The sequence below is a fragment of the Trachurus japonicus genome, chromosome 5 (assembly GCF_045865225.1).
Source record: "Trachurus japonicus isolate A0001 chromosome 5, Traja_1.0".
NCBI lineage: Eukaryota > Metazoa > Chordata > Actinopteri > Carangiformes > Carangidae > Trachurus > Trachurus japonicus.
In genome coordinates, this window is record NC_140911.1 from 4,328,494 (window position 1) to 4,355,130 (window position 26,637).

At 40.6% G+C, this 26,637-nt stretch overlaps 2 protein-coding genes across 2 annotated transcripts; one reads left to right on the forward strand and one right to left on the reverse strand.

Moving 5' to 3' along the window:
- Positions 1–976: 976 nt before the first annotated feature.
- LOC146986840 (vasopressin V2 receptor-like) lies at positions 977–9,873 on the reverse strand (the record flags this gene model as incomplete). Its single annotated transcript, XM_085777977.1, has 4 exons — positions 977–1,185; positions 2,797–3,151; positions 6,582–6,761; positions 9,577–9,873. Coding segments are annotated over 4 exons (1,041 nt in total), but the record flags the coding sequence as incomplete, so codon positions are not given.
- Positions 9,874–13,490: 3,617 nt separating this feature from the next.
- On the forward strand, positions 13,491–18,115 carry LOC146986841 (von Hippel-Lindau disease tumor suppressor-like). Its single transcript, XM_085777978.1, has 3 exons — positions 13,491–13,759; positions 15,046–15,168; positions 17,904–18,115. Exons 1-3 carry the CDS (start codon positions 13,573–13,575, stop codon positions 18,095–18,097), a joined length of 504 nt encoding a protein of 167 aa, XP_085634104.1. The 5' UTR covers positions 13,491–13,572; the 3' UTR covers positions 18,098–18,115.
- Positions 18,116–26,637: the final 8,522 nt, after the last annotated feature.

A 26,637-nucleotide genomic window follows, 5' to 3' on the forward strand; every position in this document is an offset into this window, starting at 1 on the left:
AACACAACAGTTAAATGTGAATGTTCATCTGAAGTTCAGTCGCTGGGAGGAAGTCGCTCCTCTCTCGGCTCCTGTTGTTTCTGTCTCAGTCTCAACAACAAGAACCAAACCAAAAGTCACTCTTTTCTTTCCCATAATAGTCCAACTCAGCAGGGCCGGCCCCTGGCATAAACCCTCTATGTGGTTGTTTAGGGCCACAGCCGTTAGGTGGGGGGCCACATGATCAGAAAGGTACCGGGGTTCATCAAGTCATTTAAACATCCTGAGGTCTGCACGTGCAGCTATGAGCTTTATATGTAATGTGAAGTCAATATTCAGCTTCTTTTATCTCACATTTGAGACATCTGGTGAAAATAGAACGGCAGAATGACAACATTTGTGCTCAAAAAGCAATCTGACAAAATGTCATTTTAGACTTGTTTTCTACACGTATCTATTACTGTATTCATATCCTATTTCAAGCACCAAAACAGTTCATTCTCATGACTGAAGGAGTGTTTTCACAAGGGATTGGACATTTTTCAAAAAGCAGACCTCAAATTTCCAGCATTTGTCCTAAATTATTTCTTTCTCCAGTGTTCTAGGACAAACTGGCCTCAGTGTGCTTACAGCGGAGGTTCTAATATTTAGACATAAAACACTTGAGTATTGTTACATCTGCAAGTATCTTAAAAAGATCAATGTAAGAAAATATGTAAAAGTTGAGAAAATGGCCTCAAACCTCAGAGGGATAAACACGTCTGTATTCAGTTTTAACCAGTGATTTGGTGTTTGTGCTTAGAGTGCAGGGCCACAAACAAAAACCTTGTTTAGGGGGCCACCAACATCCTAGGGCCGGCCCTGCCACTCAACAACCGTTTGTTTTAGTCGCCGGTCGGTCGACATCCAGCAGCATCTGGAGCTCAGTCTGTCTCCGCTCCGTGAGGACGAGCCACAGTCAGAGCCCCGGAGGCGTCGCGTTCAGGTTCAGTTTCCTTCATTTGGCCTCGGAGACGTTCTTGAAGCTCAGGTACACGGTGCTGACCAGCGTGGCGTCCTCGTGCAGCGACTCCTTCCCGCCGGGCGGACGCGGCCGCAGCAGCGCCAGCAGCCGCTTGGGCACCTGGCCGCTGAACAGCAGGTAGATGCAGGGGTTGGCGCAGCTGTTGAGGCTGGCCAGCAGCATCAGGATGGTGAAGGTGGCCGCTGCAGGAAGAGGAAGAGGAGTCACAATCAGACTTAAAACAACCTGACTCAGCTGCTTTTAAACTTATTCTGCTGTCATGAAATCTTTAAAGGGATAGTAGCATTTTTTTAAAGTGTGGTTGTATGATCTCCAAATAGCCCCTAAGTACTTTAATTGCAGTAGAAGACTCTCTGCACTCCTCCCGTTAGCAACGCCAGCCCATAATAGCCCTGCCCAGAGATTTACAACATACATTGTTGTGAACAGACCAAAGAAACGGCCTATTTTCACGGCCTAAAAGAGGTTTTACCTGAAAAAAAATACACAGTTCCATTGTTCACTATAATATAATTTTTTCCAGCCCTTCAAAGTGCAGGAAAAACACAGTTTTTATTTGGACCTAACCAACTGCTGATCGGCGGGCGCTAACCCTGGGCGGAGGGATACGTGAGTTGGTTAGGTCCAAATAAAAACTGTGTTTTTCCTGAACTTTGAAGGGCTGGAAAAAATTATATTATAGTGAACAATGGAACTGTGTATTTTTTTTCAGGTAAAACCTCTTTTAGGCCGTGAAAATAGGCCGTTTCTTTGGGTCTGTTCACAACACTGTATGTTGTAAATCTCTGGGCAGGGCTATTATGGGCTGGCGTTGCTAACGGGAGGAGTGCAGAGAGTCTTCTACTGCAATTAAAGTACTTAGGTGCTATTTGGAGATCAACCCCACCATGATACTATCCCTACTACTACCTGAAATGCTTTCTTCTTCATTCTTAAAGTTTTTAAACTATTGTTTCTGCATTTTAAATATTTATTGTCATTTTTTCCTTTTCTTTAATGTAAATTTCTGCACTTTTCAGTGAGTGGTACCACTCCAGCAAGAATCAAATAAATCAAGTCAAAGACGTTCAAATAAAGCAACATTACATCTGGTAACATGTCATGGGGTTTGTGCGTAATTAATTAAATGAAATTAAATAAATGCTCAAACATTTTATTAACTGGAAGGTAAGAAGGTCGACACGTTGACCTTTCATTTACGTAAAACATTCACCGGCGTGCAAACATCTTTTCCTCTTTCTCTTCCTGTTCTGCACCTGGACTCGCTTGTCCATGTGGAGACCATATGTTGTATTCACAGCCTAATTAGTGAATGTAGTTAAACAGGAAAGCAGATTAAACACCCAGTAAATGACCCAAGTCAGAAACTTAGACTTAAAGGAATAGTTCACTCAAAATTGAAATTTCACTCAATCCTCTTCCCAGTTCGTCCAAATTTGACGAACCAGGAAGAGGAGCTTCAAGAAGCTTCTGCTACAAAACAAGCTTAAAATATAGACTTATTTAATTTTTTTCTGAACAATTTCGCATGTCGGGGCTTCAAGACAAGAGGGACATTACATACGAGCAGCATGGAGGTATCTGGATGTTTTTTGGTGTGTCTTTTTGTTACGAAGACAGTTGGTATCCATTTGCAACCGTCATATGGACATGCACTGCTACGTCGAGACCCCCTGTAACTCAGAGAAGCCACGGAGGACTCTGAAACTTCTCCCAGCCCTTAGTCCACATGAGGGGGAGGAGATCATGAGTTAGGGAATTTGAATTTTGGGTGAACTATCCTTTTAACTCACTTTCTTTGGGCGCGTGCGAGTCCCAGGCGGACCAGAGCTGCACGGTGAAGAACGGCGCCCAGCACACGATGTAGGCCAGGACGATCACCACCGTCATCTTCAGCGTCTTGACCCGGGCCTTGGACATGCCGGCCCCCCCGCTGGCCCTGGAGGGCAGCGGCCCCCCGGCCCCCCCCCGCTGGCCGCGCTGCTGCAGGTTGGTCCGGACGGCGCGGCAGATACGCACCTGGCACACGACCACGGTGGTGACGGGCAGCACGAAGATGACCAGCGTGGTCCAGGACACGTAGGTCTGCAGCCCCCACGGCTGCACGAAGCTCGCCCAGCAGTCGTGCACGCCGGGCGCCACCTCCACCTGAGGTCACATGACTTTATTATATATATTATATTATATTTATTTACCCCACAGGGCAGTTCTGTTTCTACAGACGACTTTATTTACCCCACAGGGCAGTTCTGTTTCTACAGCTCAACACCACAACCACATACACAAGCAGACACACTAGGGACGTCACCATTAGAGATTCTCTTGGTATGATTATTGTCAGAGAAATGATCACGGTATTACGATTATCACGATTATTATGCATTAATTAATTTCACAACACTATGAATGTGTCAAATCAAATATAGTCAAAATATAATTACTTTACTCATTGTTTACACAAAATATTTCAAGTATCTATTAATATATGACCAATTATTAATTCCCCAGGGGAAGTGTTTGAAATATGCAGGTCATAAATTGTCATCTAGACCAAATTTACGTTTATTTAAAAAAAATTTTGTTTTATTTTGTTGTTTTTTAAAAATACAAATGACACGCTAACATTTAAATTCCTACCAATTCAATGTTACGTTAGGTAAATGGACCAGTATCTGTGCATTTACCTTTATTCTGGTTCACATCTGCCGATATGGTTCTGACATAATAATAATAGGAATCTTTACGATCAATTAATTGTGGCGTTTAATACCACGATTAATTGTGAAAACAAGTAATTGTGACATCCCTAATACATACAATTGACCTACAGCTAAGCCACGCCCCCAAATGCGATGAGCCAATCACAGTGCACATAGCTAGCCCATACACTGGGACATTCTCTGCTTCCACGTCCATTGAAATGCATTGCAGTTAGTCAGTTTTCATTGGTTTTCATATGTTTTTTCTTGACATTTTAAGTTTTAAATGGTCAAACGGTGTTCATGGGGTACATGTAACTCTGACACTAGGTATCAACTAGAGCACTGGAAAAGAGAGTAAGGACACCACCACTGACTCCCGTGGTAAGGGTTTAAGGGTTTAAGGGTTTAAGGGTTCAGGGTTTAAGGGTTTAAGGGTTTAGGGTTTAAGGGTTTAAGGGTTTAGGGTTTAAGGGTTTAAGGGTTTAAGGGTTTTGCGCCCCTAGTGGCAGGATATGGGTATTGCAAAAGCGCCCAGAAAACCCATTCACTCCAATGTATGTGTGTTGCCCACTGGCTGGTAAATTGATGAAAACGGCCGTGTTTTTGTTTTTAGGTGTCTTGGTCATATCAGATTATACTTATAATTAGTTTATTACAAAATGTAGATTGAAACATTCATGTAGAAAACTGTTTTTTTTACTGGCCTATGTGTTAATGTTTATCTGTAAAGGATCCTCAATGATGCTATTAACGTGGGTGATCTATAAATGTCCTTAAATTATTGAAAACACCACACTGCTCATTCACCAACAATGCAGAGATGTCAGTTCTTTTGCAAAACCCATATTGCGCTGCCATTGGACCGATGCTGTCGTTACTCTCTTTTCCAGTGCTCTAACCACAATCACATACACAAGCATACATACAGTTTGACCTCTGGCTAAGCCACGCCCCCAAACGCGATGAGCCAATCACAGTGCTCATAGCTCGCCCATACACTGGGACATTCTCTGCTTCCACGTCCATTGAAATGCATTGCAGTTGGTCAGTTTTCATTCGTTTTCATATGTTTTTTTCTTTACATTTTAAAGCAGGAGTAAGCAATCCGGTGGTTTTGTCTAACTTCCTGTCAGCAGATGGAGTTAGCAGTCCCCGCCCTCGTCCCTACGTCACCACATTTACGTGCATCCCTTGGCTGCACACACAGAGAGGACTGCCCCTTTATGCCGTTCTCTCTCCTCATTGGATAAAGGTTGTAGGATACAACTAGAGCACTGGAAAAGAGAGTAACGACCACGCGTTGGTCCAATGGCAGCGCCTCCTGGTGGAGGAATATGGGTTTTGTAAAAGTGCCCAAGAACTGAAAAAAAAGTGTGGTGTTTTCAATAATTTAAGGACATTTATAGATCACCACGTTAATAGCATCATTGAGGATCCTTTACAGAGAAACATTAACACATAGGAGAGTAAAAACAAACAAACAAAAAAAAAAGTTGTCTACATTAGGGGCCGTGTCCACCAGACGCGTTTTCAGCGCTGACAGCCTCTCAGCGCTGCTTTCCCAGCGCTTAGCGCTCTCTCTCCCTCGTCAGAGTGCAGCTGTTGCTAGGTTACAAAACGATGCAGCTGTTGCTAGGTTACAAAACGAGTCCTCTGACACTTCCGTGTTCCGGCCTTGTTTAATGTAAACACTACAACGAGTCAGAAATACACAACAGCATCAGCAGCAGCTTTTGACATGGACCCTGAGGTCGGCCTACCTTCATGATATAAACCGAGCCACGTCTCCGCTGTGTTGCTGTGGTAACGTATGTCCCGCCCCTTCTTGATTCTGATTGGTCAGTGCAGGGAAAAGTGACATTGACGAGCGCAGCGCTGTTCTAAAAGTTGAACAGATTTCAACTCGAAGCGCTCTGAGCGCCGCGACAAAAAGAAGCAAGCGGAGCGCCGAGGGCGTTTTACCGCCGAGGGCGCTGAGCGCTGTGAGCGCCGACTCAACAGGGTTTGAATGTAAAATAGACGCCCAGAGCTGAAAACACGTCTGGTGGACACGGGCCCTTAATGTTTCAATCTACATTTTGTAATAAACAAATTCTAAGTATAGTTTGATATGACCGAGACACCTGAAAACAAAAACACGGCCGTTTTCATCAATTTAGCAGCAAGTGGGCAACACACATACATTGGAGTGAATGGGTTTTCTGGGCGCTGTTGCAATACCCATATCCTGCCACTAGGGGGCAAAACCCTTAAACCCTTAAACCCTTAAACTCTTAAACCCTTAAACCCTAAACCCTTAAACCCTTAAACCCCTAAACCCTTAAACCCTTAAACCCTTAAACTCTTAAACCCTTAAACCCTTAAACCCTAAACCCTTAAACCCTTAAACCCTTAAACTCTTAAACCCTTAAACCCTAAACCCTTAAACCCTAAACCCTTAAACCCTTAAACCCTAAACCCTTAAACCCTTAAACCCTAAACCCTTAAACCCTTAAACCCTAAACCCTTAAACCCCTAAACCCTTACCACGGGAGTCAATGGTGGTGTCGTTGCTCTCTTTTCCAGTGCTCTAGATACAAGGAAAGTTTTCTCCTGGGCTCAGAGCAGAGCAGAGTGACTGACAGACCCGTGTTTCAGACCAAACACTCTATAGAAGTGATTGCTGTCGGAAGATACAACTATTTAAGACTTAGATTAACACAAAAATATCACTTACTTCTGCTTTAAGTTTTAGTGACTTTGAGATGATATTGATTCTTTCTGTCTCCAAAAAGGGGGCGGGGCTTAGCCAGAGGTCAGTTGAGGAGGAAAGTGCAAGGAGGGCAGTGCAAAATTGAGATCAGGTATAAGATAAAGTACAAAAACATAACAAATACCTGTGAGAAGATGAAGACCTGCGGGAGGCTGCCCAGCAGGCTGGCGCCCCACGCCGCGCACACCGGCACGTTCAGCCGGGAGCGCGCGCGCTGGAACTTGACCATGGGGTTGCAGACGGCCTGGTGCCGGTCCAGCGTCATCACCACCACCATGTAGGTGGACGAGAACATGCCCAGCACCTGAAATAACACGGCAAGCAGATTTAACATTTAAAAGCTAAGTTTGACTATCCGGAATTAACATTGTAGATATCAACAACGTCTTTCTGACTGGTCATAACTACATTTTGAATAGTTGGATTTTTTATTCAAGATATCTGTAATTCAGTTTTGCCTCTTGTCAAAAAGAACATTTCAGATCCACAACTACGTTCTTCCTTCACTGTAACCATTCATGTGTATGGGGTTTGTCATTACAGATATCTACAGTTCAGTTGCAGATATCCACTATGTGAATTACAGATATCTGGAACTGAATTACGACTAGTAGCTTATACTAATTCCAGTTACAGATATCTACAACTTGATTCTGACTAGTCAAAACTTAATTACAGATATCTGAACAGGGACATGTAGATATCTTTAACTGAGGTGAATTAAAGATATCTAGAACTGGAATTATGACTAGTCAGAATCAAACTGTAGATATCTCAAACTGGAACTAGTATAAGCTACTAGTGGTAATTCAGTTACAGACATCTGTAATTCACATAGTGGATATCTGCAACTGAATTGTAAATATCTGTAATGACAAACCCCATACACATGAACGGCAAAAGTGACGTCATTTGTCCTAAGGAAGAATGTAGTTGCAGATATCTGAAATGTTCTTTTTGACTCTGCAAAACTGAATTACAGATATCTACAACACATATCCAGTCTGGCTTTTAAATGTTAAAATGGCTTGTTGCCATACCTGCACATCTGCTTTGTGAATTATGGATATCTGTAACTGAATTAAGACTAGTACGAATTCCAGTTTGAGATATCTACAACGTCATTTCGCCTAGTCAAAACTTAATTACAGATATCCGAAAAGGGACATGTAGCTAGATATCTTTAATTGAGGTGAATTAAAGATATCTTGAACTGGAATTATGACTAGTCAGAATCAAATTGTAGATATCTTAAACTGGAAGTGACGTCATTTGTCCTAGGAAGAACGTAGTTGTGGATCTGAAATGACAATTGTGGATAGGAAGAATGTAGTTGCAGATATCTGAAATGTTCTTTTTGACTCGGCAAAACTGAATTACAGATATCTACATCAGTGGTTCTCAACTGGTGGGTCGGGACCCAGAAGTGGGTCTAGACCCGTTCTGGATGGGTCGCGGACAGCTGGTCAAAAAAGTAAATAATATTTAATGCACATCTGATGTTGGACATGTCTTTTATTTTGAAAAATAACTTATTTTGAAAGGCACGAGACACGTGAACACATGCAGTTGTAATGCTCCTCCTCACTTTCTGATTATTTGCTCCATTTGCTCTGAATGCAAAGATCTCAGTTTCTTATTAATGTGGCCTGATGCAGTGAATCTGGTTTTGTTTTGTGGGTCTTTATTTTGTGCAGTTTGATATTTATTCACTTTAGTGAACATGCTCTGAATGCAGAGATGCATTAGAAGTCAAATATATCATTTTGTTGGTCTCCATTTTGTGCAGTTTGATATTATTTTATTCACTTCCGTACATGCAGTTGTCATGGTAACTCCTCAGTTTCATTCATGTGCTCTGAAATGCACTTTGCTCAATAAAGAGCTAAATGAGTTTTTAAAGGCTTTAAAAAAAAATTCTTGGTTTGAATTCTATAAAAGTGGGTCGAGACTGAATGACCATGGGAACATGTGGAGCCCAGAGTGAAACTAGTGGAGAACCGCTGGTCTACAACAAGCAGGGCCGTTGTCTAGGGGAGAAAGGTGGTGATAACTCTAGGGGCCCAGCGCCCAGTGGGGCCCATAAAAACCCCAGTAGTCTAATCTTTGTATGACTGAATTATTCTGCGTAAGACCCTGACTAATACTCATAGTACACTGTAAAAACTCAACATCTTTCCAAGAATATTTGTCTTATTTCTTGTCCAAATGTCTCATTTCTAGTCAAAACTAATCTCTTTCCACTTAAAATAAGACTCATTACCTGAAAATTAACTTGTTTTTAGATCATTTTCACTTAAAGGAAAGGGAGGCAGAAATCTAGAAAAAAGCTTTGAGTTGAGTCCACACGGTTCTCATCTCCTCAGCCGGAGCAGCGAGTAGAGAAAAAACGTCTCTTTCTTACGTTTTAAAACGTCCAAATAATACGAATAAGGGCTGCTGCTCTGTGATTGGTCAAAATCAACCGTCACGGGTAGATTCTTTGCAGGCTGAAAACAGAGCCTAGGGAGACGCAGACGTCTGATCTTTTTTCACATCACTTCATTTACATTATCCCCAAGGTTAGTGTGTAAGTTTTTGCCTAATACTGTCAAAAAAAAGCTGCCTCGCTAGCCTTTAAATTCACAATAAATAGAAAAATCTGCCAGTGAAAGTAAGTTTTTTGTGCTTGTAATAAGGAAGAAAAACTTGCTCCACTATCAGATTTTTTCTACTCTAAGTAGTACTAGTACTCTATTCTAAGTGAAAATCTGCTTGAAAGAAGTAAAAAAAAATAAAATAAAGTGTCTAAAAACAAGCTACTTTTAACATGATGTGTCTTATTTTAAGTAGAATGAGATTTGTTTTGACTAGAAATGACATTTTGACTAGAAATAAGACAAATATTCTTGCTAAGATACTTGAGTTTTTGCAGTGTAATGCTGCATTAGCATCAAAACAAAGAAGGCTAAATAAAAAACGATAATACATACGTAGTCTAAGAAAAAAAAAGGAAAAGTTAGGGGGAGGGGCCCACTTTAGTATTCTTTAAGGGGGCCCAGAACTCCTAGCAACGGCCCTGACAACACACATCCAGTCTGGCTTTTACTGTAAATGTTTCTGTAAAATGACTCACATACCTGCAGGTACTTGACCAGGCGGCACACCGCGTCCGGCCCCGCGAACCGGTCCGTCACCTCCCACACCAGCTGCGGACACACCTGGAAGAAGGCCACCACCAGGTCCGCGAGGCACAGGTGGAACACGAACACGCGCATCCTGGACACGTGCTGCTTGCGCTGCCGCCACAGCGCGAGCAGCACGGCGCCGTTCAGGATGGAGGCGGCGACAAACACCACGCTGAGCAGCGCGATCTCCGCCCGGGCCAGGCCCTCATCCCGGGCCCCCGCGTCCAGGGGGCCGCTAGCGTTCAGAGGGGGGAGAGGGGGATGGAGAGGAGGGAGAGGAGGAGGAGGAGGGAGAGGGGGAGGAGGAGGAGGAGGAGGAGGGGGATGGAGAGGGGGAGGAGGAGGAGGAGGAGGGAGAGGGGGATGAAGAGGGGGATGAGGAGGAGGAGGAGGAGGGGGATGGAGAGGAGGAGGGGGAGGAAGAGGCATGGAGCCTGAGGGACAGAAAATATTAGATTTATAACTGTAGCTACTTTTCTGGGCAAATACATATTGGTATTATATGGATAGATAGATAGATAGATAGATAGATAGATAGATAGATAGATAGATAGATAGATAGGTTAGGTATATAGATAGATAGATAAATAGATAGATAGATAGATAGATAGATAGATAGATAGATAGATAGATAGATAGATAGATAGGTTAGGTATATAGATAGATAGATAGATAGATAGATAGATAGATAGATAGATAGATAGATAGATAGATAGATAGATAGATAGACAGACAGACAGATAGATAGATAGATAGACAGATAGATAGATAGATAGACAGATAGATAGATAGATAGACAGATAGATAGATAGATAGATAGATAGATAGATAGATAGATAGATAGATAGACAGATAGATAGATAGATAGATAGATAGATAGATAGATAGATAGATAGATAGATAGATAGATAGATAGATAGATAGATAGATAGATAGATAGATAGATAGATAGATAGATAGATCCACTCCACAGCAGCTACACATAGAAACAAGAAACAAACTGAGTGAAATGTTGTTGCTAAACAGGCATCAACAACAACAACAACAACAACAACAACAACAGCAGCAGATACAACAGCCCTCTAATGGGTTGCCAGGTTACTGAATTAAATCATATAGTTGTTTGTAATAATTTATAATATTCCAAGGGTTTCATAGATTTTCTGTCTTTCACATTTTGTAGTAGCTGCATATAATATCTGATTTCTATTTCAAACTCGTAAAAATTTGTTTTTTTGGATGACCATCTGCATTTTATGGATGTAATATCTTCCTTGTAAAAATAAAAAGATTAAACAAAAACAGTTCATTTCCCTTAAGTTTCTTTTCATCATGAGTGAGAATTATATCTTTTTTTTTTTTAAAGTTTAATCTGCCTGTCAAAACTGTAAACATGTCTTCTAGTTCCAAAAAGAACAGATGACAAATCGACGTTTTGCCTCTGATCCAAGGAGCTTCATCATCAGTTCGTATACAACAAGTCTCACTAGTCCGCACTATAACTACTTTTATCCGTCAACATTTCGACACAAACTTTGCTTTGGACCATCAACATGTATTGTTTGGTTTCTTTTCAGTCACGGCTTCCCAATTAAACCAATATTATATCATCAATTTGATATTATTTTTAGCCAAAGCTCATATTCACAACCGCAAATGTACAAATCAAATACTTTGCACTCACCGTTTCAAAAACGAAATCAAACAATAGGCTACATCAGCCTAATGAGTCAATCTGAAAATAAGAAAGCCATAATATATAAATATAATATAATATAAAGACCATAGCACTATTCTCTCTGTTTCCACGTTTTTGAATAGACCTGTGTTTGCCTAACATAAAATTATTCTTCGTCTTCTCCTGCCTGTCATGATACTATGTAACTGAACCTGTTGACATTATTCCATTTTTATTTTTAACCCTCTCATCCCTCATTTCACAATCTACATCCCAACTAATAATTCTTCAATAAAAAAAAAATAAAAAAAAAATAGTCCGCACTAGTTGGACAACTGGATCCACTTGGCTCTAATAAACGACTCAACCTCTAACGACTCGTTTAGCAGCTGGCGACTGGCCCATGGTCCAGTGAAACCAGAGGTTAAACACCTGGGTCTCTCCACTGTCTGTGTCCAACTAGTGAGACTTGTTGTATAAGAACTGATGATGAAGCCCCGTGGAGAAGAGGAGAAACGTCTTCCCAGACAAATACAGTCCAGTTGCACGATTCAGTTTGCCCAGAAAAGAAAGAAACGACGACCTGGATGAATGAGAATCTCCATAGACAACTGCAGCTATACATTATAACTAGATAGAGGAAAAGTTTAAGTTTTTATTCCTTTACCTTTATCAGTAGTCGCGTCCCTGAGGCTGAAGTGGAGCCGCCGAGGAGCTGATCATCTCTGGAGAGGAGGAGAGAGGAGGTGGCGGGGTTTTATAAGAGGATGATGCAGCTGGGTGGAGCCTCCATCCATTCATTCATTCATTCATCCATTCATTCACTGCTGCGTGCAGACGGTGGCAGCTTCATTCTTCACAAGGAAACAGAGACTGCAGATTGTGATCAATAGCTTTTTCTTTCCCCACTTTTTTCTGGAGCAGATCGATTTTCAGAATAAAAAATGTTCAGTATCTTATTAATGAGATACAGTGACTTTGATGGTGTTTTAATATTTAAAGAGTTTTTGCTGATGGCTAAATCCTGTTTTAAAATTGAGAGACAGGTCACGGTTTATTAATGGACTAATTACTGTAATGACGAAGTGATTTATGACAAAAAAAAGAGGTGAAAAACTGTGTTAAAGACGTTAATGAGATTGAAAAGTGCAGACATGATGGTTTTGTATGGGAGGACATTCATAAAAAGAGTTTGAAGTTTCATGATGCCGGAGGAGGATTCTCAATCTCACCAACCTGGCAACACAAAGTTGGGAATTTTTTTCTTAGATAGATAGATAGATAGATAGATAGATAGATAGATAGATTGATTGATTGATTGATTGATTGATTGATTGATTGATTGATAGATTGATAGATTGATTGATAATAGCCTACTTCCAACATAGCCACTAATCTGATCGAAATAGTTGTAGCCTACTTTCTGTAACTCAGACTCCTTCCAGTACTGGATCATTTACAATGGTCAAAGTATTCCAATGCTAAAACATGAGGGTATTAAAGTTGATATTCAATTGGAGGACAAAAAGGACAGAGTTTGGGAACAACAATTTAATTTATTTTGCTTCATATATGTCGTTTTAATAAAAAACGACACATATTCCAGTGTTAAGAAAAAAACCGTTGAGAAAAACACTGCAACATTTGCTTCATGACGAAAAGAAATGATATTATAGCCTATAAATAAATAAAAATCCTGATTGACCACTTATTGTGTCTGTAGTATTCTGTTATTTATTTTTTCTTATTTTGTTGTTTTTGATCTTCATCTTCAGTCTTTGCAAACTGTTTTCTCAGAAAGTTATGACATGTGCCTTTTTGATTGTAAAACAGCCTAAAGAAGAAGAAGAGAGAGAAGTAAATTCCAACAGTCACGTATGAAACGTAACTTCAGTGACGCCGTGACGTTGTCGTGCCTCGCTGCCTCGCTCGGCCAATCACAGAACAGAACAGACTGTGACGCGTCACTGTTTTACCGGAAGAGAAAATGTAAACAGACAGAGGAGCTCGTTGAGAAGAAGCTGGAAGAGGAGAACCAGTTCCTCGCTGCGGGTTCACTCCAGAACTTTAAAGTCTTTGGTTTTATTTTTTAAAGATATAATTAATTAATTAATTACTAAGTGGAGAAACTCTGTGACAGCTCACCAACCCGCCAACCCCCCCCCTCCTCCCCCAGGGGCTTCTGTATGGAGCTGTCTGTGTTAGCGTTAGCTCGCTGCTAACTAACGGTAAGTTGAGTTAGCCTCTCTCGGAGCTCGAACCCGGTCCCGATGCCTCAGCAGGGGGACCCGTCTCTGCCTCTGGTCCGCTCCCTGAACGACCAGGTCCAGGTCCACGCGGTGTTCTGTAACCGGACCCCCCGGGTGGTGCGGCCGCTGTGGATCAACTACCGGGGGGAACCGACGCCCTACGCGGAGCTGCAGCCGGGGGCTGGCCGCAGGATGAACACGTTCGTCGGTAAAGAAGGAGGAGAAGCTTTTTTTTAATCACTTCTATAATAACTAATAATGTGGAAGATCATGTGATATCTGACACAGATGTTGCTGTTTATGTCGCCTTCATTCTAGTATCACACACAAACAAGAAGATAAGTTAACAACACACACAGAAACTAATGGTGTTGAAAATATCTATTATGATTCTTCATGGTGGTGGAACATGTAACAGCCATTTATTATATTACAATGGTTCTCAAAGAGGGTTCAAGGGGGTCCCCAACTTTTTTTCAAAATATTACCCAATTTTTTTCCAGAAATTTCTTTAAAGGTGTACAGAAAATAAAATTGAATTTGAGCTCACTATGTGTCTTAACATTAGTGTGATAACTGATCTATCAGACGATGCAGCCCAATCTTTGTGCAAAATTCTATTTTCAAGTAAATCCGGGATGAAAGTGTGGTAGTTTTTTTTCGCATTGAATAATGCAGACGTACGGATTATACGTCATGATGCTCACGATTCATCAGCCACTGATATTGGATCTGTCATCCGTCAATCAAACGTCTGAGACACACACACACACACACACACACGGAGCTCGGTCTCGCCCCAAGCTTTAAATATCCCGCCCGCTCGATAACGACCAATCAAATTTGTTTTTCTTACTCGGGTAAACTTGTGGAAACTCGTAGAAGGAGGCAACAAACAGGACAAACGGCCATTTCTGAACACCTTTACATTTTTTCCTAAAATTCACGCCATTGGCAGTAATTTGAAAGTATATTGACAAAAAAAAGTAACGTTATTCAGTCTCGTAACAAATATTTGTGTATCTGGTGTTTGCTTCAAAATTTTGTCCAATGGGGGTCCGTGGTCTAATTTGTGTCAATTTAGGGTCCTTGATGTAAAAAAAAAAGTTGGAGAAACCACTGTTATATATTTAATTTATGCATTCAACTTTATAAAACTAGCATTCATATAAAAAAATCTCTCTCTATATATATATATTCTATACTCTATGTTTATATACTGTATGTTTTTCTCTTACATTTTCACTTTTCCATGATATTCTAATTTATTGAGATGCACCGATATTAGATTTGCGTGTGGGAAGTGTTAGAATAAGCGTTGTTCTGTGTGTGAGGTTTTGGCCGACCCATATGAACGTGACAGGCAGCAGAACACGTGACCCTATGGACATCATGTCGTCCAGGTCTTGATTGGGTGTGAATTTGTATTTAAAAGGTGTTGGTTGTGTAGTGAAGCTGCTGTTTAAAGGTCTGGTCTGCCTCGGCTCCTCTCAGGTCACCCCTGGATGTTCAGGGATGCAGAGACCGACGACCCGCTGAAGGTGAACAGCAAAGAGCTGTTTCTCCCTCAACCAGCAGAGGGAGGAAACGCAACGTTTGTTAACATCACTTTACCAGGTAAGATTAGCCAAATACCTTTAAATATTAGCAATAAAGTAGATGTAGTATTAGTTTTATCTAGTCATGCTGGTAGATTCTGATCTATCTTTTTTAAAACACGCTGCGTTAAATAAAAGCAGATAAAAGGTTTTGTGCTCTTCTCTTTCCAAAACCCAAATAAAAGAAAGTCACATCGCTGATCTGTGGCTGGTTGATGACGTGTGCGTGCGTGCGTGCGTGTGTGTGTCCAAACAAAGTTTCAATGATAACCAACATTTATTGTGAACAATTCCAAGTCCTTTTTAAACAAAAGTTCAAATATGAATCAAAAATACCTTAAACACGGTGGCACCAGCCCAAACAGCCCAAACAGCCCCAACAGCCCCCCCTTAGGATATCAGGGCTGCAACTAACAATTAATTTCATTATCGATTAATCTGTTGATTAATTAAACAATTAATCAATTAGTTGTTTTGTCAATAAAACGTTAAAAAATGTTGAAAAATATCAACCAGTGTTTCTCAAACCACCAGACGACATCGTCCTCAAATGTCTTGTTTTGTCCACAAACCAAAGAGAGACTCAGTTTATTGTCACAAAGGAACAAAGAAACCAGAAATATTCACATTTAAGAAGCTGGAATCAGAGAATTTTGACTTTTTTGTCTTAAAAAACTACTCAAACTGATTATTAGATTATCAAAATAGTTGACAATTAATTTAATAATCGATTATTGTTTGATTAATCGATTAATTGTTGCAGCTCTATAAAATATCATAAAATGTGGATTATCAGGCATTTAGATTATAATTCAGTGACGGAGATCACACATCAATAATTATACATATATGTGTGAATGTTTCAGTAACTTGTGATTTCACACCGTGTTGATTGTGGCAATAAAAACCAAACACATCTCAGTGAGAACACACACAGTTTGATTTACAGTAATCCACTCAGATTTCCTTTGTGCCCTTGTTTGTGTCCACAGGAAAGATCCACACTTCGTACTGACGTCCACAAACACGTTTAATTTCTCTTCAAAGTCATGGAACACCGTGAAAACTAGAGACAAATGAAAATGTTTCAATAACCACATATGACATCAATCTGACTCACACACTTATTTCTTCAACAAACTTAACCAGAATAATTGTTTTGCTGTGTACACCTCATAAACCAACATTAGACAAAGTTAAAGAACATAACAGTCGGCCGTGTTGTCGCCATCTCTCGTCTATTTTCCTCTCTCTGATCCCAGCTCATAACTTCCGGTTCATGTGACTCACAGAGGAAATATTTACTCATAAAACACTTCAACAGAAACATTTTAACAAAGTTTAACATAAACATTAACATAAAATCAAATCAATGAGGAAGTAAAAATCTCGAGCTACACTACGCTTCCACCATAAGGAGGCCACCAACCAATGGGCTGCTGCCGTGATGTAGGAGCGGGCTGTTTATTCAGTAGAGCAGTTGAAGTGGGGACACTGCCACCTAGCCGACTGGCGTGCATATCACATCGAATTCCACAAACTTTTGCGTCATCGTATGCACGCAGATTTCCCCCCAAAAAACACTTGTCTACACGCAGAATAAAAAGTGAGAACTCAACACCACTTTTGTGTTTTCTGTTCACATCGTTTCCGTGTGAACGTAGCCTGACAGTGCGTCAGACAGTCTGGAGGGTTTGAGAGTCATTCTTTACAATCCTAGATTTGAGCTGGACAGTGAGAGACCCAAACCATGCCGCCATACCATAATGATTAGATTAGATGAGGTCTGTGTTCACCAAGTTGTGAACATGTGTTTTGGTTTATTTGTTTATTTGGATCCCCATTAGCTGTTTTTCTCCTGATCATTTATTGTAAACTGTTGTGTAAAGTGACTTGCTATTTCTATTATTGTAATTAATTTTGTAAAGTGTACCGAGACCATGTTGCACCATGGTGATTTTACACTTTAAATAAACTAAACTAAAACCCATTAGCTGTTACTGCTGCAACAGCTCCTCTTCCTGGGGTCCATGTTAAAAACATACAATTCAAGTAACAATAATATTTTACATGAATACATACATGAATACAGTTTCAACACTAATTTCCGAATTACACATGCTCACACACTCATACCCACATATACAAGCACACACACAACACCTGTCTACAAAACAAGTTAGCAAAAACACTGAGGTAAAATTTCATAAAAAGAAAATCCAAACCAGCAAAAACAGGTCACAGAGTTTTCAGGCCTTTACCCAAGAAAAACCTTTTTAGCTGTTTTTTAAAACGTTCTTTACTTGTTGCTTGAGTTATAATTAAGGGCAACTTATTCCACTCAGAAATGGCTCTGAACATGACTGTTTTTTTCATAGCATTAGTTCTTGGTCTAGGAATCATAACATGACCCTTTCTCACCTGTCTGGTTTCATGACCATGTCTGTTTTGAACAAATGTTATTCTTGAGTGAAGGCAAGTCGGCTGTTTTAAGACACAAATATTTCGTCTTAATCTGTCCTCCACTTTCAGCCAGGCTAGGTCCACATGCATTTTGTCTAGATGCTTTTCCTCAGTGAGCACCGAAGGGCAAGACGTGCAGCTCTATTTTGCACCAACTGCAGCTTACAAAGTTCTTTACTAGCTGCACTTGACCAGACAGGTGAACAATAATCCAGATGAGAAAGTACCAAAGCTTGAATAACCTGCAATGTGGTGCTTGGAGTAAGAAAGGATGTGTTTTGGTTTCTCCAGTGTTCAGCCTGAAGGACCGGGCCCTGCAGGTGATCCGGCGCCTGGTGCGAGCGGAGGATTACCGGCGGCTGGAGATCGCCCGCTGCCTCCACGAGGAGCTGGAGGACGAGCCCGGCGCGCTGAAGGACCTGCAGCGCATCAACCACAGGGTGGAGCAGCACCTGCTGGAGAGGATCCAGGGCCAGGAGGAGTGAGACCCATCACACCCACCGAGCTGCACAACCATCTGAAGTAGCTACAACCAACATTTTGGCTTGTCGGTGCAAGCTGTTTTTAGAACGGCGGAGCAGAGCCGTGAGCTGCTCAGAGCTACGCTACGGAGGCTCATTATGGGATTTCTTTGGTTTCCCTCATCATCAAACTCATCAAATACACAATCCAACAACTCCACAACGCTCTGGTGGACAAGTTGTGAGCTGCACATTCACCACGCTATGAGATAATAACACAACGTTACCACACAGAGTTGTTGTAGAGGGAAATACAGAGACTGTTGATGAAAAACTGTCCCTGAAGGCAACGTGCATCAGTGGTTTTGCATGAATTTACCTCTACAACAACTCTGTGTGGTAACGTTGTGTTATTATCTCATAGCGTGGCCTAAAAATAGCTTGCACCGACAATTAAAGGTAACGAACCTACTGCTATGACTATAGGGATTATGGCAATGGGCCAGTTTGCTAAAATGTTGAACTTTCCCTTTAAACCTCACACAGACGACTCGCAAGAACGAACCACACAGGAGGTGAAATGCAGCGAGTCGACAGCTGCTGCAGAGACGTCACACACCAGAGTTTGTACATTTGCTGCGTATTAATTAGACTCTGTCTCTCTGGCTGCAGCATAAAACTGCAGCATTTCCCTTTAATACGTGCAGCTTCGGTATCTTCTATGGAAAAGTATTGTTGGTATACTAAAGTCTTATCTAAGGATTTTGATATTTATTCCTCGATGCCACTTGAGAAATGTATAAATTTGAACACGTAATGCCTATCTGATGTTTTATTCTGCCAAATAACCACATCGTTACACCCTGACTCCCTATAAAATGTTTCTTTTACCATGGGACCAGTGCTAAAGTTGAATTTCTGTCCCATATATATATATATATATATATAACAATCTATAGAGGAAATTATATTTATACTATATCTGCCAGGAGTTTTTAGGGAAATGCATATTGTTGATAATCTTATGGGAGATGAGTGAAGGTGAAAGTTTATTTGTCTTTGCTGTAAAGTCCAGCAGAAACCAAACAGTTGAACATTGATCTTTATCTGTAGCACTTTAAATCTCTGTGAAGGGACTTTAGGTGCATTTTCTAAATTAACCTGTTTAGGTGAAAACTCTTTTTCCCAGAACGAACCAACAAACCGGCCGAGTTTCCTCTGAAGCCGAGTCTTCCCGCTGATTTCCCCCGAGGAAAAACAAAGTGATTAAATTGTCTTTTACGGTTTTGACGATTATTCTGTGAAACACTGTGACTGAGGAGCTTAAGCTTTTTGTTTTGTCTTTACTTTGTTCTTCCTGTTTTTGTTCCATCTCTGACCTTGTTTTAGTTTTATACCTAAAAACATCCAAGACTTTCATAGTTTATTTGTGTACAAAATAAATCAAAGATATATTTCATACTGAGTGAATCGTGGTGTGAGGAGTATTTATTCAAGGTTTATGTCATTTACTTATTGAAACCATAAAACTGGATGTGATTTTAGTTCCACTTTCTTTATGAGATTCTCACTTTGAGGACACTGAGTATAAAGAAGAACACAGTTTACATCACACAAGATACGACTGAATCAAAGACACGGCTGCATGAAGCCGCATTTCATATATATACAGTATTTATATACAGGTGCATCTCAATAATATCAATAATATAATATCAGAATATCATGGAAAAGCTGATTTATGTCAGTAATGCATAATTCAATTCAAAAAGTGAGACGAATACATTATATAGATTCATTACACAGAATGAAACATTTCATGTCTTTGTTTCTTTCAGTTGTAATGATTATGGCTCCACATTTAATGATGACTTAAAATTCAGTATCTCAAAAAAAGTGAGTATTACAAAAGAACAATAAAAAAAGAAGCATTTTTTAATAAGGAAATGCTGAATATAAACAAAGGCTTTTTATTATTGAAGAAGAGGCCTTGGATTTTCCTTTTTTTGACCGATGTTCCCACCAAAGACTAAACAGCGCCTTCGTCACATGTTTTGAACCTTCTGAGCACTCTGGATTTTTTTTTCCGAGGAAATGCTGACCTTCTGAAAAGTATGTCCGTCTATGCACTCAGTACTTGGTTGGGGCTTTTTGACTTGAACTATATAGTGTAATTATATACTATATGATACACTTTTCAGTCATTATATACAACTTTTGAGAAATAGCCATAAAACTACAGAATGATATGAATAATTTACCATAATTAACACCTGAACAGACGCACACACAGATACGTCTCTTCCAGGTGACGTGTCAGAATCAGGAGTTATCACCGGGGGGGTCCTGTTGCTAAACACGTTGCTAGGCGACAGAGCAACACAACCCAGTGTGTGTGAACGTGAGCCGGACGCAGAAACATGAAACATTTCAGTGAACATGGAGCTGAGAGAGAAGAGGAGGACGAGGACGAGCTGGGAGCCGAGTCGCTTCAGGAGGGAGCAGTGAGACACACACACACACACACACACACACACACACACACACACACACACACACACACACACACACACACACTCTCTCACACACACACACACACACACACACACACACACACACACACACACACACACACACACACACACACACACACACACACACACACACACTCTCACACACACACACACACACACACACACTCATGATCCTTCCACTTTCTTCACCAGCATGACATCTTGGCCGAGGAACCACCCGGTGATGTTTCCACATGTCCAGACGGATCACTGGAGCAAAATGAAAACAACGGTGAGATCAGATTAAACAGACACTTAAAGGGATAGTTCAACATCTTTTAGCAAATTGGCCCATTGCCATAACCCCTACAGTCATAGCAGTAGGTTCGTTACCTTTAATTGTCGGTGCAAGCTGTTTTTAGAACGGCAGAGCAGAGCCGTGAGCTGCTCAGAGCTACGCTACGGAGGCTCATTATGGGATTTCTTGGTTTCACCTCATCAAACTCATCAAATACACAATCCAACAACTCCACAACGCTCTGGTGGACAAGTTGTGAGCTGCACATTCACCACGCTATGAGATAATAACACAACGTTACCACACAGAGTTGTTTTAGAGGGAAATTCATGCTAAACCTCTGATGCACGTTGCCTTCAGGGACAGTTTTTCATCAACAGTCTCTGTATTTCCCTCTAAAACAACTCTGTGTGGTAACGTTGTGTTATTATCTCATAGCGTGGTGAATGTGCAGCTCACAACTTGTCCACCAGAGCGTTGTGGAGTTGTTGGATTGTGTATTTGATGAGTTTGATGAGGGAAACCAAAGAAATCCCATAATGAGCCTCTGTAGCGTAGCTCTGAGCAGCTCACGGCTCTGCTCCGCCGTTCTAAAAACAGCTTGCACTGACAATTAAAGGTAACGAACCTACTGCTATGACTATAGGGATTATGGCAATGGGCCAATTTGACAAAATGTTGAACTATCCCTTTAATTAGAGTCCTGACTGATCTTGAATGACTTTAGTATTTTATGTGATACTATACAGTTATTCCTATGTATCCAGGTACCGGGGTTTCTTGCATCGCTTCCAGCTGCTCTGTTGAAGGACGGAGGTTTGTAAGAAGCATCCAAACACCTACAAACATTTATTTATCGTTCTTTATTATTATGTTTATGTTTCATCACATGAAGGTGTTCAAAACCAAAGCAGCAGCAGCCAGTTTCCTCCTCTGACTGTGCAACAACACAGTGAGTCCCACAGCTCAACAGTCTTTATTTATCTGCCTTTTTGGTGTCTGTGCTCCTCCACTCTGAATGAGGAGATGTACGTCTGTGTTTTCAATGTTGTCCCTCTGTTGTCCATGTGGCTACTTGTGCGGCGGTGTGTGTGTTGCCTCTGTGCCGTCCAAGAGTTCACCTGTGTCGTTCTATGTCTTGTTTCTCCTGTATTTTACTGCGATCTGTATTGTATTGTGAGTTTTATGTTGGGACTACAGATGGAAATGAGCCCTAGTGGCTAAATCTGGTACAACCATCTCTTCTTTGTTCTAAAATTGATTAATGGTATTGTACACTGTTAGTCTACTTGCCAACAATGAGTAGCCTACCCGGAAATGTTGAGTACCCCAAAGTTTTATGTTAGAAATAGATAGTATGGGTCCCCCGTATTCAGAAACTGCCGGAAGTGACCATTTGAAATCCATCAAAATCGGCCCACTGGCGGTTAAAATCAGGGCACTTCCGGTTTAGACAGCCATTTTGAATTTTGAAAATGTCAGAAATGGATTCAGCATCATCAATAACCCCTAAAACCACTCCAATATTGCCCAGATCAGCCAAGCAGTTGTTGAAATATTGCCCATATAGGCAATTATGCTAATTTATGCTAATTATGCCAGTTATGCTAATTGCCCAATATATATAAGTTAGCATCCGGCAGTTTCTGAATACTGGGGACCCAAACTATCTATTTCTAACATAAAACTTTGGGGTTCTCAACATTTCCGGGTTCACAATGGGGCCCTATGGGCTGGTAAGTAGACTATGTCCTGTGATAATAAACTAAACTAAACTAAACTAAACTAAACTAAACTAAACTAAACTAAACTAAACTAAACTAAACTAAACTAAACTAAGCCGTCTCACTGCACATGTTCCTCTACACAGACAACAACACACTGAAGACCTGCTGCTCCCCCCAGAACACGGCCCAGTACAGGAACATGTTCAACGACCGGGCCAGGAGGGGCTTCTGCTACTGGCTCATGGAGAGGGAGAAGAAGAGCAGCTCAACATGTGAGTGGCCGATCCACTGATCCAAACGGTGACCACAGCAACAACAACAACAACAACAACAACATGCTGTCGCTTATACGATAAAGTTTCAGCTCAGTGAGACATTCACATGCTCAGAGTGAGATGGGATCTAAACACCTCCGTCATCACAGCTGATTCTGATTCTGCTGCTTCCCCACTTTATATTTCATGTTTTCAGATTTTTTAGAAGTACTGTATACTCAACATTTTGGCTTGTCGGTGCAAGCTGTTTTTAGAACGGCGGAGCAGAGCCGTGAGCTGCTCAGAGCTACGCTACGGAGGCTCATTATGGGATTTCTTTCTTGGTTTCCCTCATCAAACTCATCAAATACACAATCCAACAACTCCAAAACGCTCTGGTGGACAAGTTGTGAGCTGCACATTCACCACGCTATGAGATAATAACACAACGTTACCACACAGAGTTGTTTTAGAGGGAAATACAGAGACTGTTGATGAAAAACTGTCCCTGAAGGCAACGTGCATCAGTGGTTTTACATGAATTTCCCTCTAAAACAACTCTGTGTGGTAACGTTGTGTTATTATCTCATAGCGTGGTGAATGTGCAGCTCACAACTTGTCCACCAGAGCGTTGTGGAGTTGTTGGATTGTGTATTTGATGTGTTTGATGAGGGGAAACCAAGAAATCCCATAATGAGCCTCCGTAGCGTAGCTCTGAGCAGCTCACGGCTCTGCTCCGCCGTTCTAAAAACAGCTTGCACCGACAATTAAAGGTAACGAACCTACTGCTATGACTATAGGGATTATGGCAATGGAACAGTTTGCCAAAATGTTGAACTATCCCTTTAAAAATGGTTCAAATGACATTAAACCAACATGAATACAAATACAAAATGTAGCCTACATTTCTCAAATCTGATGCTTGTAAAACATTTGACTGCTGTCGTGTGGCTTGTTAACTGAACAGTTTGGTTTCAAAATACAAGTCCTGAGAGCAAAATATGAGTTTACACAGTTTGATTTTGAAAACTCCTGCGTGATGCATTTATTCTTTTATTTCTTCTTCACAGCTATAGGATACAGCTTTGGTGCCTACAAGACTTCTCTGGGATTACCTAAAGTCTGATGGACAAATATTAGATTGTTCCTGTGTTAGCTGAGCTGTTCACCCTTATTTTAACATTTTAATTAGGCTATTGAAAAAGGGTTATTTTTAGCCTAGCTACTCTTAATGTTTTTGTGGTGAATCTGTAGTTTGAGTTTCCAGACACGTAGCTAGGCTATTGGAAGCTCAACATTGTTGTTTCTCCTCCCTGTAGCTAAATGTGTCTCTCCCTCATTGTGTTCTCAAGTCAAAATAAAGCTGGAATGAACAGATAAATGTTAATAACGTTGCTGAACTAAAGTATTTCACAATAAACAGTTGGCCACCATCCAAGTGTAACTTGTGTTTGCTGAAATAAAATAAATAAAATTAAGCTATAAACTTCTTGAACATAAAAGTGTCCCATTTTTAGCTTTTGTCACAGCAGGATGACTTAGGCTACCTGATGTTGATTTATATCTATGGAAATGTGGAGGCATATACACACATGTATTGTATCCGATTGTATCACAGTAGCAGCCCGAAGGCCGACTTTTGTCCCATCTCTCTATGAAATGATATGATATGATATGATATGATATGATATGAAATGATATGATATGAAATGATATGAAATGATATGATATGATATGATATGAATGGCCTTTTTAATCTCCACAGGGAATATCATTAGCATAAGAATCCAAAAGCCTGATGTCTGTAGGTAGCTACAATCTTCTCTCTCCGTCCATCAAGGTGTTATTATGAAGTATTATGACTGATATTATCATCAAAAGTGCCTCAGGATGTTTAGTCTGTATCCTAGCAACGGCTTCATTGTTAACTTCATATGGAATTTTGGCCAGTTGCCATGGATGTGATATGCACAAGTATTGTTATGATTTGAAAGAATGTCCCTACTTCACCAACGATGCTCCAATGACTCACGTCTCCACACTTTATATCCTGTGATATAAAAACATCTAGTGACATGTAACCAGTCACTAGTAATCAAAAAAGTTACTGTTAACCGGATACAATGCTGTACATTAGCCCTACTGACAATAAAATTGCGCCATTACTCGCCCTTACTTTGCTCAAGAAGTCCCGCTAGAAAATAAAATGATAGGCCTACGTTATATCATTTTCAGTCCACCAACTCTGATCGGGAAAAAAGACGTTTATCTGGAACAGCGTGTTGCCGCATGAGTTGGTTAGTTCCGGATAAACGGGAGGTTTAGGAGGGAAGTCCAAGTAATTTGACATGTTTGAGCATTTTATTTAAAAAAAAAGAAAAGTAACGCAATAGTTACTTTTTCTGGTAATTCATTACTTTTATAATGTAGTAGCCTAACTTTTAAAAGTAACGTGCCCAACACGGCATCTGACATGATGAAGTGAAGGAGATTTTCCCGTTGCAATACCACGAGTGGCCACTGCGGCGGAGGAGCGGCGCTGTGTTCAGAACAGGTGACTAAATAAATCCTCGCTGGGTGGACCGGTCTTTTGCCGCCATCTAACGGTGAACTTTAAAAACTCTACACTCAAAGTTTTAACAACAATGATAAAGAAACTTTTTCATGTTTCATGTTCTTGATCAGAAACTCCACCAACAACTTTTATCGTTGAGTTTCCCGGGGCAACCGCCGGTCTGCCATCCCATAAAGTGACACCTTCTCATTCCTCCTCATTGTTCCGCGGCGCCGCTGAACCGGAAACGGTAACAACATCACAACACAACACAATCTAAACATTTAGCTCGTTAAACTGACTCAAAGAGGCACTCTGTGGACAGTTTGTGTGGTTAAATGTGTGTAAAGTCGTAATAAAAGTTGTCGTCGAGAGTCTTGTCGAAGCTGGCTGGAATATTTACTTCATGAGAGCTGTTTGAAACGATGCTAATGGGTAATGCTAACGGCTAGCGGCTAATTAATTGGTCAAGTGCAGGTGCTAATGCTAAAGCTAAAGCTAAAGGCCACAAAACCTCAGGTGTGTGTGCGTGCCTTCGTGCGTGTGTGTGTATATATATATATAAATATAAATAAATAAATCGCAAGTCAAACCTATTACATAAAGCTATCGTCTTTAAAGCTTTGGGATTTGTGCAATACTGAAGTTTAGTGTGTCCAGAGAAGAAGGGTTAGAGTCCAGATGGGACTTTTTAATAGCGAAAAAAAAAAAAAGGTTGATAATGAACAACTTCTCTCTCTTTTTTTAGGTAAGTCCTTATCAAAAAGACGAAATAAAATATATTCATTTCAATTTTAAAACAAGTATCTAATTTTCTGTTTAAAAAAAGGTTGAGGTCACACCAGAAGGTTTGACTGAAGGGACAATCCCCACAAAGCATGACATAATGATTCATCTGCATTGTGACAGAAAGAACAGAGAGGTTCAGCATTTAACTTGTACTTTACAACAGCTGGGTTAACTGGATAACATCTGTGCAGTATTTTCAGAGACACCTCACACACCTTATTTGAAACAAAGGATTAATTGATTATTAGGTCAATGATGTGATGCAAATCAATGTCAAGTGGTGTAATCGGTATTTTTTCTTCCATAAAAATCTGACTATGTACTGCAAAATAAATCTAGAATAGATAGTGGAATAGATGTAATTCACAATTAACACAATTACAATTAATTAATTAATTAATTTTTTTTAGTATACCGTTAAGTCCTGTT

What these genes read in the sequence shown, in the direction of transcription:
- LOC146986841 (XM_085777978.1), top strand. Translation starts at nt 13,573, where the DNA reads ATGCCTCAGCAGGGGGACCCGTCTCTGCCTCTGGTCCGCTCCCTGAAC. An exon ending in CAGGATGAACACGTTCGTCG is followed by an intron (nt 13,760 to 15,045) that starts GTAAAGAAGGAG and finishes GGCTCCTCTCAG; the next exon opens with GTCACCCCTGGATGTTCAGG. An exon ending in TGTTAACATCACTTTACCAG is followed by an intron (nt 15,169 to 17,903) that starts GTAAGATTAGCC and finishes TGGTTTCTCCAG; the next exon opens with TGTTCAGCCTGAAGGACCGG.